At 42.4% G+C, this 16,754-nt stretch overlaps 1 protein-coding gene across 1 annotated transcript; it reads left to right on the top strand.

Annotated features, from left to right (window-relative positions):
- Positions 1–470: 470 nt before the first annotated feature.
- LOC129702027 (cytochrome c oxidase subunit 7B, mitochondrial) lies at positions 471–9,680 on the top strand. The gene is made up of 3 exons (XM_055643526.1): positions 471–601; positions 7,533–7,657; positions 9,472–9,680. Exons 1-3 carry the CDS (start codon positions 565–567, stop codon positions 9,547–9,549), a joined length of 240 nt encoding a protein of 79 aa, XP_055499501.1. The 5' UTR covers positions 471–564; the 3' UTR covers positions 9,550–9,680.
- The last annotated feature ends 7,074 nt before the right edge of the window (positions 9,681–16,754 follow it).

The following is a 16,754-nucleotide window of genomic DNA, read 5'->3' as shown; positions in this document are numbered from 1 at the left end:
TAAAATCACCACGGCAATTGTCAGCTGTTCATTTCCGCGGCTTTCTACCTTCAGTTCCCTCTTGTAATTACCTCACTTTCTATCTTTTGTTTTGCCTGAAAATTTAGGTCGCTGTGCTTCAGGGTCACCCCGACTAGCACAGAAAATTTCAGCTCAAAAATCGGCCGTTTTCCATGTTTTTAACGGGTGGGAAAGTGCGTGTTTCCCCATTCACTTACATGTACCAAACTGAGAGATGTCCTCCAGCCAGAATTTTCGGTCACGTGAGGGGGGATCTACGCTCATTTGACCTTTGGAGAAATCACCCTATAATCACAACGTTGATTACATTTCGGGTCGGGTAGGTTCAGGTTACTAAAATGGACGGGGATAAATGCCCGGGATCCCCCCCCGTAGCTACTACACGTAACGTCAGCCCATTGTATTTTGCTGGAGTGGCCCATCTTGGTGGTTAGCGCAGGCGCGGTGGGGGGGGAGGGAAGGCGCAGGCGCGGTGGGGGAGGGAGGGCGCCGCCATTTTGTGTGTGAAGGCAGACAGAGAGAGCGAGAAAGGCGACGGGAGCGATGGTACCTCTGACCAGCAAACTGCTGGCTCTGTCCGGTCAGTAAACAGCCAGCCCGGCTCAGCTCGAACTGAAAAAAATAACGTGCTTGCTCAGCTTTCCTGTAGATTGTCAAAGATGTTGTTATTCTCAATCCGCGCGAATAGAGGGCATGGATGTGACCTTGTAGTGGAGGAGGCTGCAGAGGGAAGGGAAGGGGAGCCACATGCACCTCCTCATGATCTCAAACATTACATTGCTTTTAATGTGTTCAAGAAGGAAATGCCGATGCTGGAAAATCGAAGGAAGACAAAAATGCTGGAGAAACTCAGCGGGTGCAGCAGCATCGACGGAGCGAATGAAATAGGCAACGTTTCGGGCCGAAATCCTGAAGGAAATAGGCAACGTTTCGGGACGAAACCCGAAGGGTTTCGGCCCGAAACGTTACCTATTTCCTTCGCTCCATAGATGCTTTTGCACCCGCTGAATTTCTCCAGCATTTTTGTGTACATTGCTTTTAATGTTTTCTTTTAGTTAAGGAGAAATGTTGGGGGTTAAAATAAGGGGTTCTTTAGTCATAGATTGGTGAATCTGTGGCATTCATTGACACAGAAGGCCCAAATGTGCAGGAGAGACCTGCAGATTGTGGTTTAAATCGAAGGGAGACACAAAATGCTGGAGTAACTCAGCGGGACGGGCAGCATCTATGGAGTGAAGGAATGGGAGATGTTTCCGTTTCGGGGTCGGCACCCTTCTTCAGACCCGAAACGTCACCCATTCCTTCTCTCCAGAGATACTGCCCGATCCGCTGAGTTACTCCAGCGTTTTGCGTCTCTCTTTGGTGCAAACCAGCGCCTGCAGTTCATAGAAACATAGAAATTAGGTGCAGGAGTAGGCCATTCGGCCCTTCGAGCCTGCACCGCCATTCAATATGATCATGGCTGATCATCCAACTCAGTATCCCGTACCTGCCTTCTCTCCATATCCCCTGATCCCCTTAGCCACAAGGGCCACCTCTAACTCCCTCTTAAATATAGCCAATGAACTGGCCTCAACTACCCACTGTGGCAGAGATTCACCACTCTCTGTGTGAAAAAAGTTCTTCTCATCTCGGTTTTAAAGGATTTCCCCTTTATCCTTAAGCTGTGACCCCTTGTCCTGGACTTCCCTAACAGGAAGGACTTCCCTAATTCCTTCCTTTACAGAATAAGATAGGGCTCTTAAAAATAGGCGAGTCAGGGGATATGGGTAGAAGGCAGGAACGGGGTACCGATTGTGGATGATCAACCGTGATCACATTGAATGGCGGTGCTGGCTCGAAGGGCCGAATGGCCTGCTTTTGCACCTATTGTCTATTGTCTATAATAAAAGGACGTTCCTTTAGAAAGGAGACGAAGAGGAACTTATTTTGGCAAAGAATGGTGAATTTGTGGAAGTCATTGCCACAGACGTTTGTAGAGGCAAGTCATTGAGTATTTTTAAGGTGGAGATTGACAGGTTCTTGGGTAGTAAGGGTGTCGGGGTTATGGGAAGAAGGCAGGAGAATTGGGTTAAACATAGAAAAAAACTTGCAGGAGTAGGCCATTCAGACCTTTGAGCCAGCATCACCATTCAATATGATCGTGGCTAATCATCTAAAATTCTGCCTGTGGCAGAGAATTCCACAGATTCACAACTGGATGAAACGTTTTTCCTCATCTCAGTCCATAATGGCCTACCCCTTATTCTTAAACTATGACTGCTGATTCTGGACTCCCTCAACATCGGGAACATTTTCCCTGCATCTAGCCTGCCCAATCCTTTAAGAATTTTATATGTTTCTATAAGATAATAATAATAATATATTTTATTGTCATTGCACATAAGCGCAACGAGATTTGGTATGCAGCTTCCAACCGATGTCAAAACATAAATAACTAATAAAATTTGGATTTAGATATCCCGAGAACATGGATTGTAAAAAGAACAGTAAAACAGTTCAACAGACTAAAGTGCAGATGTGTCTGTGCGACGTGACCATCCGAGGGAAACAGTCCAGGGGGGATGGGGGGCACTCAGCAGGGCCGGTTCAGAGCCGCTATAGCTCTGGGAATGAAGCTGTTCCTGAGTCTGGAGGTTCGGGCGTAGAAGGCCTTGTAACGTCTGCCGGAGGGAAGTAGTTCGAACAGTCCATTACAAGGGTGTGAGGAGTCTTTATGGATGCTGACGGCCTTCCTGAGGCACTGTGTGTGGTAGATGCCCTCCAAGGCTGGTAGCTGTGTCCCAATAATCCTCTGCGCTCTGTGGACGATGCGCTGAAGAGCTCTCCTCTCCGCCTCCGTGCAGCTGAGATACCACACAGTGATGCCATACGTTAATATGCTCTCTGTGGTGCAGCGGTAGAAGGTTGTCAGCAGCTGTTGGGGGAAACCAGTCTTTTTTTTTAATGTTCTCAGGAAGAACAATCGTTGCTGTGCCTTGGTTTCTTGGTCCTCCAAAATATTCCAAATGGAATTTAAACTGGAGGTGGTGAAGGGAGGGCTTAAGCCAGAAAGGGTTATTGGGAAGAAAGAGCTACTTTAAATTTAGTTGCATCTCGTTGGGTAACTATAGTTGGGTGGAGATTATTCCATGTAATTGTGCAGGGGAAGAACAAATTGCTGTATACATCTGTCTTTGTAGCTGGGATCGCAAATTGGATCGAATGCCCTCGTCTGCTCCTAATTGGTTCGGTGTAGGTCCTGTAGTCTATGTCGAGCTGACCATTTAACATTTTGTAAAAACAGGTTTAAACGGTGAGCTTCACGTCTGTCTTGGAGAGGGTTCCACCCCAGAGAATTCAGAAGTTTGGTGACACTCACTTCCCTCTCATAGGTGTTAGTAATAAATCGAGCTGCCTGTCTTTGGACACGTTCGATGGAAGAAATGTTTTTATTTGTGTATGGGTCCCATGCTTCGACTGCGTAGTCCAAATGAGGTCTAACGAGGGTGAAGTATAGCTTCTCGTTGACAGAAGTTGAACAATGATGAAAGTTGCGCCTTTAGGACACCTGTTGCTTTCACCGTTGCATGAGGAGTCTGACCATTCCAACGCAGATCGTTCTGCAATTTGATGCCAAGATACTTGGTTTGTTTGGATTCTTCAAGGGTGCTACCAAGTATATTGTAAGATGTTTTGCCTGGATTCCTCTCTTTCTGGTGACATGCATAGATTCACATTTGGAAGGGTTGAACTGCATGCCCTCATGACCAGCGCAGCGGTGTGGTGGACCATGTGAGGTCCTCTGAAATGTGAGTGCCCAGAAACTTAAAGCTGTACACTCTCTCCACACTGTCCCAGTAGATGGAGATAAGGGCGTATGCTCCATTATGGAACCTCCTAAAGTCAATAATTAGCTCCTTGGTCTTGGAGGTGTTTAGTGACAAGTTGTTACGTGCGCACCAGTCCGCCAGGTTCTGCACCTCCACTCTATTTTTTTTCATCATCAGATCTCTTATCCCTCTAAATTCCAGTGAATACAAGCCCAGTCGACCCATTCTTTCATCATGGGTCAGTCCCGCCATCCCGGGAGTTAACCTGGTGAACCTACACTGCACTCCCACAATAGCAATAATGTCCTTCTTCAAATTAGGAGACCAAAATCGCAGACAATACTCCAGGTGCGGTCTCACCAGGGCCCTGTTCAACTGCAGTAGGACCTCCTTGCTCCTAAACTCAAATCGTCTCGCAATGAAGGCCAACATACCATTAGCTTTCTTCACTGCCTGTTGTACCTGCATGCTTACTTTCAGTACAAACACACCCAGGTCTTGTTGCACCGCCCCTTCTCCTAATCTCACACCATTCAGATAATAATCTACCTTCCTGTTCTTGCCACCAAAGTGGATAACGCCACATTTATCCACGTTACACTGCATCTGGCCACTCGCCCAACCTACCCAAGTCACTGCAGCCTCATTGCAGCTCACACTGCCACCCAGCTTTGTGTCACCTGCAAACTTGGGGATGTCACATTTAATTCCATTGTCTGAATCGTTAATATATATTGTAAATAACTGGGGCCCCAGCACCAAGCCTTGTGGCACTCCACCAGTCACTGCCTGCCATTCTGAAAAGGACCCATTAATTCCTACTCTTTGCTTCCTGTCTGCCAACCTCTATCCATGTCAATACCCCACCACCAATAACATGTGCTCTAATTTTGCACACAAATCTCTTGTGTTAGACCTTGTCAATGGCTTTTTGAAAGTCCAGATACACCACATCCACTGGCTCTCCCTTATTCATTCTACTTATTACATCCTCAAAAGATTCCAGAAGATTAGTCCAGCATGATTCCTCTTCATAAATCTATGCTGACTTTGACTGCTCCTGTCACTGTTTTCGAAATGTGCTGCTATAACCTCTTTAATAATCAACTCCAGTATCTTCCCCACTACCGATGTGAGGCTAACTGGTCTATAATACCCTGTTTTCTCTCTCCTTTTTTAACAAGTGGAGTTACATTGGCTACCCTCCAATCCACAGGAACTGCTCCAGAGTTGAGCGAATATTGGAAAATGATCACCAATGCATCCACGATTTCTAGGGCAACCTCTTTGAGTACTCTGGGATCCAGACCATCAGGCCATGGGGATTTATCTGCCTTCAGTCCCAACAGTTTACCTGACACCATTTCCTGACTAGTGTGGATTCCTTCCAGTTCCTCCTTCCTACTAGATCCTCGGTCCCCCAGTATTTCTGGGAGATTCTTAGTGAGTACAGAACCAAAGTACTCGTTTAACTGTTCTGCCATTTCCTTGTTTTCCATTATAAATTCACCTGTCTCTAACTGTAAGGGACCTACATTTGTCTTCACTAATCTTTTCCTTTTTACATATCTAAAGAAGTTTTTATATTCCTGCAAGCTTTCTTTCATGCTGTTTTCCCCCCCTCTTAATTAACCCCTTTGCCCTCTTCTGTTGAGTTCTAAATTTCTCCCAGTCCTCCGGTTTGCTGCTTCCCCTGGCCAATTTATATGCCTCTTCTTTGGATTTAACACTATCCTTGATTTTCCTTGTCAGCCACGGTTTTAATTTTTTGTCTGTCAGGGATGAACAATTTTTGCGGTTCATCCATGCAGTCTGTAAATTTTTACCATTGCATCTCCACCGCCAACCCTTGATTGAACCAATCTATATGTCGATTAAAGAGGGAAAGATAGATCAGCAATGATTGAATGGTGGAGTAGACTTGATGAGCCGGATGGCCTGATTCTGCTCCTACAACTTATGACCATGTTAATTTATTGATTATTTTTGTTATAAAGGTTGGGCAAATAAGGGGCAGGAATAGTGTTTTACAGTGGTGATTTGCACTTGTAGATATTGATTTATTAATTTCCCCCCACAACGTTTAGGGAAATAAGCATGCAGGAAGGAACTGCTAATTTATACAAAATAGACACAAAATGCTGGAGTAGCTCAGCGGGTCATGCAGTATCTCTGGAGAAAATATACTTATTTTCAGGACCCTTCTTCAGACCCTTTGTCCTGACCCGAAACATCACCTGTTCCTTTTCTCCAGAGATGCTGCCTGACCTGATGAGTTACTCCTGCATTTTGTGTCAATCATGGGGAAATAAGAGGTTGGTTATCTGTTTGGGAAACTAAGGGGAGATACAAAATGCTGCATCTATGGTGGAAATGCATAGCTGTTTTATTTGAATCGGGACCCTTATTCAGAGCTAAAATAAGGTATATTAAAATAAAATGGGGAAATAAGGGGTTGGAATTTTTGTGTTATTGGTACTGCATTATTATGGTTATTAATTTATTGGTTATTTTTGTTATGGAAGAAGGTTGGGGAAGTAAGTGGTTTGATTTAGGGATTGAAATTTAGTTTAGCATTTGTGGTTATTAATGTATTCATTATTTTTATGATGCCTGCTTTGTGTTTACAGATTAATGCTGATGCAAGTAAGAATGTAATTGTTCTGTTGTCAGTACATATAACAGGCCCTTTGGCCACAATGTCTATGCTGACATCAAGAGTCAAGAGAATTTGTCATGTGTCCCAAATACAACAATGAAATTCTTGCTTGCTGCAGCACAACAGAATATGTAAACGGAGCGCAAAACGGGAGGAAAAAAAAGTTCAGTGTGTGTATGTATACACACACTCAATAAATAAACAAATATAGTGCAATAATAATTATAGTCTGTTGTAGTTCAGAGTTTATTTGTTGGCGTGTTTAATAGCCTGATGGCTGTAGGGAAGAAGCTGTTCCTGAACCTAGATGTTACAGTTTTCAGGTTCCTGTACCTTCTTCCCGATGGCAATGGTGAAATGAGTTTGTGGCCAGGATGGTGTGGTTCTTTGATGATGTTGGCTGCCTTTTTGAGGCAGTGACTTCGATAGATTCCTTTGATGGTGGGGAGGTCAGAGCCGGTGATGGACTGGGGCAGTGTTCACAACTTTAAACAAAACGTACAGTTAAATTAAAAAAAATAGCAAAGGTAGCAACCAGGAGACACAAGAAACTGCAGGTGCTGTTTTACAAAAATAAAGATAACATGCTGGAGTGACTCAGTGGGTCAGGCAGCATCTCTGGAGAACATGAATAGATGACGTTTTGGGATACTAATCTGATATATCATCTATTCATGTCGCGACCCTTTCCTTGTATCTCAATAAATGTTATTGATTATCAGAGATGATATGGGTGGTGCAACTACTTGACAAGATGCTGCAAGATGGCTTTTGACAATATTTAAAGTCCACAAAATGTGGCTGTAAGGAAATGATAATTGGGAAAAATAACTGGAGATAAAGGTAGACACAAAATGCTGGAGTAAGTCAGCTGGATAGGCAGCATCACTGGAGAGAAAGAATGGGTGACGGTGTGGCTCGAGACCCTTATTCAGACTTGGAGCCAGTTTTATTGTCATTTTTGCATGAATTTGTGTGGCAGTCTTAAGTTGGAATGAATTAAAAATGTTAATTGTAAATCTTTTTTTAAAACAATGCAGGTCGGAGCATTCGCCAAATTGCTGCAAGACATGCTCATCACAAAACTGGTCCTGACTTCCATGACAGATATGGAACTGCTATCCTGGCAGGAGGAATAGTATTCTGTGCTTCAATTTGGACTTATGTAAGTTTTTCAAATGCATGTTCTATATTTTGAATTTGTAACACCCATTTAGTTTGAGAATGGATTCTACGCCATTTTCATTCGTGTGAACTAATGATTTGTTTTAACTTACTTTAACTGGGTGGTGTTGGGTTTAATCTGCGGGCAATGCCGTGAATTCAAGAGTTGAAGCTAAAATGAAGAACTTTCACATAAAAAAATGTTACATTAATAGCATTTCAATAAAAAAAATTCTCAATTTAGATCAAACAGTTTTCTACAATAGAAAAATACCATATCTTCCTCCTACCTACGAAACAAGGTTTCTTGTTGAAAATACTCAGCAGCTTGTTCTGATGAGTAGTTAGACTCAGGTTTTGGTTGATCTTTACCTTTTGTATCAATGATTGTATATAATACGAATATAATCAATTGCTTTGAATTGTTCAATTAACCTGATATCAGGATTTGGGTATTGACAATGGTGAGGTTTGAAGTGAGAGTTACAGATTTGTACTTCGACATGATGCTTTAACATCTGAGAATACCAAGTTTTTACCTTTTAAGGATTTTAACCCTTGTTGAGGCCACAACAGAGGAAATGGTTTCTATTTAAAATATTCTAGTGGTTTTTAAGTGCATCAAGTAGTTAAATCCTTATTTTGATACGTGAGGGAATGCCAAGGGTGCTATGGCAAATCATCTTTGGCAAGCAGATACCATAATGGTGACTTTGCTTTGCTTTCCCCATTATTATCAGACGTTGTTCAGTACTGATTATCTTCTCTAAATGAGGATTAACCAAAGCTAGTTCTTCCTATGATACACGCAAAATGCTGGAGTAACTCAGCGGGACAGGCAGCATCTCTGGAGAGAAGGAAAAACAAATCAATAACTAATAACAACAGTGTAAAACTCCTGTTGCAATCCCTTTCTTCCCCAACCTTCCTCCAGAACAAAAATAATCAATCAATTAATAACCATAATAATGCAACACCAATAACACAAAAATTCCAACCCTTTATTTCCCCATTTTATTTTAAAATGCCTTATATTAGGTCTGAATAAGGGTTCAGATTAAAATAAAATAGCTATCCATTTTCACCATAGATGATGAACAGACACATAGATGTGTCTACCCTTAGTTCTCCAAACCAATTACCACAATAGTGCAAACACCTCTTATTTCCCCAAGATAGACACAAAATGCAGGAGTGACGCAGCAGGTCAGGCAGCATCTCTGGAGAAAAGGAATAGGTGATGTTTCGGCTCGGGACAAAGGGTCTGAAGAAGGATCCTGAAAAGAAGTATCTCTTCTCCAGGGATGCTGCCGGTCCCGCTGAGTTACTTCAGCATTTTGTGTCTACGTTCAAGAATTTATTTTTCTTTAAAGTTCAGAGTTCCGTGTATTAGGTCAGTTGTATTATTTTTATTTGTCTTGCAGTTGGAGAATGATGTTCTTTATGAGTACTGCATTCATTATCCATTGTTAGAAGGTTGGTGATTATGAAATAATTTCAAGGGTACTTTGCCTATAGTTTTGTCATTTTGCAGAAGTTACTTAAAAAAAATCAGTATTGTGTTTAGAAGTCTGACATTCTTGATCAAATATTGTAATGAACTTGTTTCCGCGAAAACTATAGGTCTCTTCAGTTTGAAATCTGAAGTAGTCTTGACCTGAAACGTCGCCCATCCATTCTCTCCAGAGATGCTGCCTGGCCCGCTGTTACTCCAGCATTTTGCGTCTATCTTTGGTCCCTCTTCAAAGTTCTGTTGTCTTTGGAGAATGTAATGGTAATAATATGTATTACATCCTTTCCTCTGTTTGCACATAGGTTTGTACGCAGACTGGGATCACATGGAACCTTTCGCCAATTGGCAAAATCACCCCTGAAGACTGGAGACCAGAATAAACAAATGGACCAAGTGTTCACAATGAAGAGTACAGATGAGCTAAAATGGCCTGCGGCCTCATGGCTTATTCTGCACTAATTTACCTCTGTATATGGTGTTTCATATTAAATCAATAAATTATAAAAACAAATTGTATCCATTGGAAAATAATTCAGTTTCTACTTTTGGGTCATGAGGTGCTCATGTTACATGTTACAGCTCATCTTTCTCCAGTTTCTTTCCAGCAACCTTCTTGGCTTCTCTGTCATTTGTCAGATTCACATCTGAGCACTTAGCCAGTTTCTGAATTGCTGCCTATCTAATGAACTGGCATATTAATACTTTGCACAAATGCCCTTTCATGTCTATTGTGGTTCTAGCACTTCAACCTGCCACCCTCCAATGCCAATGTCCGTAATGAAGTAGAGGAGAATCGGACTGTACCCTTGTTTGTGAAAGAGCCATTTAGAAGCCTGGCAACAGACAGGAAGAGGTTGTTCATGAGTCTGGTGTTGCACCCTTATTTCCTGAGCAATATTTAATCTAAACCTTTATTCAGTATCCCAGAGTATTTGGTCATTGCTGCATTGGTGAAGCAATCTCTCTAGCCTTAGGGACCACATTTCCCCACATGCAGCAAAGACGACGTTTCAAACAAAATTAACGAAAGCATTTGAGAAGTTATAATAGATGCGTTTATTTCTTACATTGAGCTGTAACTACAAAGTTCCTATCTTGCAGTTTCCCATTCATGCACGAGATGGGGCTATAGCACAAGTAGCAATCTTTCTATAGTCACATAATTATTAGGGTTAGTGAGATATATCAATCTACATGAGTTCACATTCTGGGAAGATTTCTATTCCAACCCATGGCAACAAACAGCTGATGTGGATGTACGGTACCTGCCATAATGCTTGGGACAAAGACACATAATTTATTTATTTGTACTCTGTACTCCACAATTTGAGATTAGTAATAGAAAAAAAATCACATGTGGTTAATGTGCACATTGTCAGATTTTATTAAAACGGTTTTTTATACATATTGGTTACAGATTAATGCTGATGCAAGTAAGAATGTCATTGTTCTGGTGACAGTGCAAAAACTGTACAGCACAGAAACAGGCCCTTTGGCCACAATGTCTATGCTGACATCAAGAGTCAAGAGTTTATTGTCATATGTCCCAGATAGGACAATGAAATTCTCGCTTGCTGCAGCACAACAGAATATGTAAACATAGTACATAACGGGAGAAGAAAAAGTTAAGTGTATATATTTACACATACTAAATAAATAACAAATATAGTGCAATAATAATAAGTTCCAGTTCAGAGATTATTTGTTGTCGTGTTTAAGCCTGATGGCTGTAGGGAAGAAGCTGTCCTGAACCAGGACATTACAGTTTTCAAGCTCCTGTACCTTCTTCCCGATGGCAATGGTGAAATGAGTGTGTGGCCAGGATGGTGCGGGTCTTTGATGATGTTGGCTGCCTTTTTCAGGCAGTGACTTGGATGTTTGCAAATATCTTCAGCCAAAATATATTAATTAATTTGTATTTTTTCTTTCTGTCCTCAAAGAGAAGATTTCTGATACGACTCTATGGATTTGATCCATTTCAGCGAACATATAAAGATATCAGGTTGATATATATAGCATAGGATTATAAGTGATCGGAGTAGAATTAGACCATTCGGCCCATCAAGCCTACTCCGCCATTCAAACATGGCTGAACTATCTCGTCCTCCTCACCCCATTCTCCTGCCTTCTCCTCATAACCTCTGACACCTGTAATAATCAAGCATCTTGAATTATCTGCGAGTGGCGCCAGCAATGGTTGCCTCGCCAACAGTCTGTCCTTTCCTTGTGTTTTAATTGTATGTGTTAAGTGTATGTTTTTAGTGTTCTTTAGCTTGTGCGGGGAGTTGGGGGGAACTTTTTCTAATCTCTTACATCGACGGAGATGCAATTTTTTTTTTTTCGTTATTGTATCCGTCCGCAATGTGGCCTAATGCCGAGGAGTTTGCGGCCTTTGCTGGAGCTTTTCCGATTTTCAGAGCTCCACCGCTGTCGCCTGCGGGCTTACCATCGCGGACCTCACGATCGCTTTGCCAGGGGTCGACCTCGGAGCACCAACCGCTGGTGTCTGCGGGGCTTTAACATCTCGGAGCCCGCGGTATCTGGTCAGAGACCGACTTTGGGAACCAAGCCGTGGGAATTTCGATGGATGGTTCGACTGTCCCGACCGCGGGAGAATAAAGTGGAAGAAGATTGGAAGGTTATGGTGAAGGTTTATGTTAACTTTTAGGTAGTTGTGCATCTTGTTGCTTTTTTGTAGTATGGCGGTATGGTAATTCAAGGGACTTTATTACATGATATCATGGTAGTAGTAAGTAGTAAACTTCCCACCTGTTCTCTGGAATTCTCTGCCACAGAATGTAGTTGAGGCCAGTTCATTGGCTATATTTAAGAGGGAGTTCGATGTGGCCCTTGTGGCTAAAGGGATCAGGGGATATGGAGATAAGGCAGGTACAGGATACTGAGTTGGATGATCAGCCATGATCATATTGAATGGCGGTGCAAGCTCGAAGGGCCGAATGGCCTACTGCACCTATTTTCTATGTTTCTCTGACTCCACAGCAGAATTAGCTGACAGATAAACTGTGCAGTAAATAACTTTTGTTTACTTATGTTAGTTACTATTCTACAAAAATATTCTATCAACTACATGGGCACCAATCATCTTCTTGCAAATGAAACATAAACCAAAGGAATAGTTACATCTCAAGCCGGGTGTTGAGCAGCCAGGTTGTTGTCTCTGTTGGCGTCAATGTCTGCCAGGCCCTGAGCTCCATTTGGTGGGTGGTAGAGCGGGCACCCAGAGATGACATGGTTGGCTGTCTGTTGTTCTGCTCCGCATTCACAGGCTGGGCTCTGGCGGAGGGAGCCCCCATCTCCACATGCTGGCATTGAAATGCCCAACTCCAGTACCAGGTCTGTTGAGCTTCACCCACGCTCCTCTGGGGAGGTCAGACCCTGGACAGCTTTTATCTGGTGAAGAGATGTAGCTGTGTAGTGGAGATGAGGTTGCCTTCCACTCCTGTGACCACTTGGTGGCTATCCAGTGTGCTTTTGTCTCAATTGGCTGGGTGGATGCTAGGAGTTGTTTTTCATGTGGAGCAAAGGGGTGATGGGATTTCAGTCAGGGTGGCCTCTACTCTCTGCTGATAGCCTGATGGAGGAGGTGATCTGGGTCCTTGACATGACGAGAAAGTGCCAGAGTTGCTGCTTGCCTTCGGATCTCTAGGTGGAATGCCTACAATAGGGAGCTGCTCGACTGGAGTAGGTTGAAGGCACCCAGTGACGGTTTACAAGGTGCTGTTCAGGCTCATGTCTACCAGGCTAGTATGTCTACATCTACTCCATACGGGTGCGCAGTACTTAGCTGGGGCATACATAAGGGCTAAGGCAGAGGTGCGAAGAGTTGATAGACTGGCTCCCCAACTTGTTCCTGCCAGGCGTCAGATGAGGCCGCTACGTGCCATGACCTTGTTGCGGAGACCAGCCAGGTGTTGACGAAATGTAAGCGACCTGTCCAGCCGAGGTAAGTGGGTGTTTGTTGGAAGTCCAAGTGCCTGTTGTTAACGAAAACAGTTAGCACTCACTTAGCTTCCTTGTTGTTTCGATGGAATGCTGTTGACACTGTTTTGCCTTCGCTCAGCTTTCGACGCCACTGTCTTAGGTATACTGCCAAAGTCCCCATGTCTTGACTCGAGGAGCTTTCGATTGTCTTCCACTTTGTGTCTCATCAGGATGGCTAGATGGTCAGCATACCCATATTTTCCAGCGATGGTGTCTGGGAGGTCATGGATGTACACATTAAAAAGCAGCGGAGCCAAGACGGATCCCTGTGGGACGCCATTCTTCAGTCTACTCTGCTGTCCATCACTGGTCTTAAGCACAAAGCTGCGGTTTGATATCAGCTCCGTGATGTAGTGTACCATGCCCCTGTCTGGCAGCACCCGAAGTAGCTTTGCAGTTAGTCCCGGGTGCCACACGGTGTCATAGGCAGCTGTCAGATCTATAAGAACATCTCCTACCTTCCTAATTTGCCTCAGTCGATGTCTTGGGTGGTGAGGGTTACCTGGTTCGACCTTGGCGGAAACCAGCCTGCTCATGGGATCGTTGAGGGTCTATGATGGGGTTGATACGCCCATAGATCAGCCTCTCAAGGAGTTTGTAAGGGATGCAGAGGAGCGAGATGGGCCGGTAGCTTTTAGGATCATCCGATTATTATATAGGTACCAATTATTTCATTAGTCCTAACATACTGTTCACTATGTTAATCTTATTCAACAACAAATGATTAACGCAATTCAAACACAATACAAAGGCATCAACATTATTTCAAGCCAAAAAGCTTCCCATTTACTGCAACGTATCTAGGCTAGTAGCGGTAGGGGGTGTGGGTGATCTACTGTAACTTCGCAGAGAAAGTTAAACAAACTTAATTATGGGCTAAACTATTTAATGTTTACATTATCATCCACCCTTCAACATATTTCCCAGACAGGAGGTAATAACATCTAATGTACTTTGCCATTTCCCACAAATTCTCTTCTATACCTGGTCAGAACAAAGATTTCCAATTGTCACCTCCAATATACCCTTTCATTACCTTGTTCAATTACAATCAAAATTAAATTAAGAAGGATATCAATTTTCCTTCCACAGGTAGCTTGCTTAAAGTAGCCCATTTTTATTATCCCCTTTTCATATTGATAAAATCTTAGAATGTCTATTGTTCAAGTGAATGTGAATTTTATTGGCAATGACATGTCTGAATTTTAGAATAGAATGTTTTCAGACTGTCTATTGCTACCATTAGCCACTTCCAACAGGCACATTGGTCCATATTTCTTGGTTACCATTAGCAAATGTATCATAAAAATGATTCATTGTGGTGCTGACTCTTATATTGGTTCTGATTCCATTCTGGTGCTGACTCAGATATTGGCTCTGATTCTATTCCAAACAAGCGCATGATCTAATCTGGTAAATCACAGTATTGAAGACGAATTTAATTTTTGCAGGAACCGACTTCCATCAGCTGGAAAGGGGAGGGGGGAGTACACACACTAGTTCAAGAAATACCAATGACTGAGTTGACAATGATCGTGACCATTATTTGTCCCTTAGGGACACAATACTCCGGCTGTCCGTGTACTTTTAATGCCAGTTTAAAGCACAGTTAATGACAGCTATCCATGGACCTTTGATGGCAGTTGGTTCCTTTAGATTAGATTAGATTCCTTTATTGTCATTCCGACCTTTCGGTCTGAACGAAATTTTGTTTAATGTCAGTTGTCCGTGGACTTTTGACGCCAGTTAATACCTTTAATGCCTGTTATCCTGTACATGTAACGCTAGTTATCCTGTACATTTAACACAAGTTGCCAGTATAAATTGTGTACGTTTAACACCATTTATTGGTGTACATTTAACATCAATAAACTCATATTTTTAACGCCGGTTTTCCGTGTACATTATGTACATTTAACACCAATTACCCTTTATTTTAAACACCTGTTATCCTGTACATTTAACACCATTTATTCTCTATTTTAAACACCATTGATCTGTGTTAATTTAACACAATTTATCCTGTATATTTAACATCAGTTATCCTGTATTTTAAACGCCAGTTATTCGTATACATTTAACGCCATCTATCCTGTATTTTAATCACCATTGATCCATGTACATTGTGTACATTTAACACCATCTATCCTGTATTTTAAACGCCAGTTATCCGTGTACATTTAACGCCATTAATTCCTGTATTTTAAACGCCAGTTATCCGTGTACATTTAACACCATCTATCCTGTACTTTAATTAACCACCATTGATCCGTGTTCATTGTGTACATTTAACACCATCTATCCTGTACTTCAACCACCATTGATCCGTGTACATTGTGTACATTTAACGCTATTATCCTGTACTTTTTTAACCACCATTGACCCGTGTACATTGTGCACATTTAACACCATTAATCCTGTACTTTAACCAAAGATCTTATAGCGAAGCTATAAGATCTTTGACTTTAACCACCATTGATCCGTGTACAATGTGTACATTTAACACCATCTATCCTGTATTTTAATCACCATTGATCCGTGTACACTGTGTACATTTAACGCCATTAATCCTGTACTTTAATCACCATTGATCCGCGTACACCGTGTACATTTAACACCATTAATCCTGTACTTTAATCACCATTGATCCGTGTACACTGTGTACATTTAACACCATTAATCCTGTACTTTAATCACCATTGATCCGTGTACACTGTGTACATTTAACACCATCTATCCTGTACTTTAACCACCATTGATCCGTGTACAATGTGTACATTTAACACCATCTATCCTGTACTTTAATCACCATTGATCCGTGTACAATGTGTACATTTAACACCATCTATCCTGTATTTTAATCACCATTGATCCGTGTACAATGTGTACATTTAACGCCACTATCCTGTATTTTAAACGCCAGTTATCCGTGTACATTTAACACCATCTATCCTGTACTTTAATTAACCACCATTGATCCGTGTTCATTGTGTACATTTAACACCATCTATCCTGTACTTCAACCACCATTGATCCGTGTACATTGTGTACATTTAACGCTATTATCCTGTACTTTTTTAACCACCATTGACCCGTGTACATTGTGCACATTTAACACCATTAATCCTGTACTTTAACCAAAGATCTTATAGCGAAGCTATAAGATCTTTGACTTTAACCACCATTGATCCGTGTACAATGTGTACATTTAACGCCACTATCCTGTATTTTAATCACCATTGATCCGTGTACAATGTGTACATTTAACACCATTAATCCTGTACTTTAATCACCATTGATCCGTGTACAATGTGTACATTTAACACCATCTATCCTGTATTTTAATCACCATTGATCCGTGTACAATGTGTACATTTAACACCATTAATCCTGTACTTTAAACGCCGACGTTCCCTAGCGACGAGGTTCCTCGCCTCCGCCCCGCCGCCCACTCTGCGCACGCGCGGGGAGGGTCCGCCCGCTAATCCCGTCCCGCGTGGCACCATCACAGATAGTTCCTCCAGTATCTTTGGGCAGCAGCGTCCGCGCCGATTGGTTCCGGGGGTCAGACAGCGTTGGAGCC

This window comes from Leucoraja erinacea, chromosome 12, assembly GCF_028641065.1.
Source record: "Leucoraja erinacea ecotype New England chromosome 12, Leri_hhj_1, whole genome shotgun sequence".
NCBI lineage: Eukaryota > Metazoa > Chordata > Chondrichthyes > Rajiformes > Rajidae > Leucoraja > Leucoraja erinaceus.
This window is presented reverse-complemented; position numbering and strand designations above follow the sequence as displayed.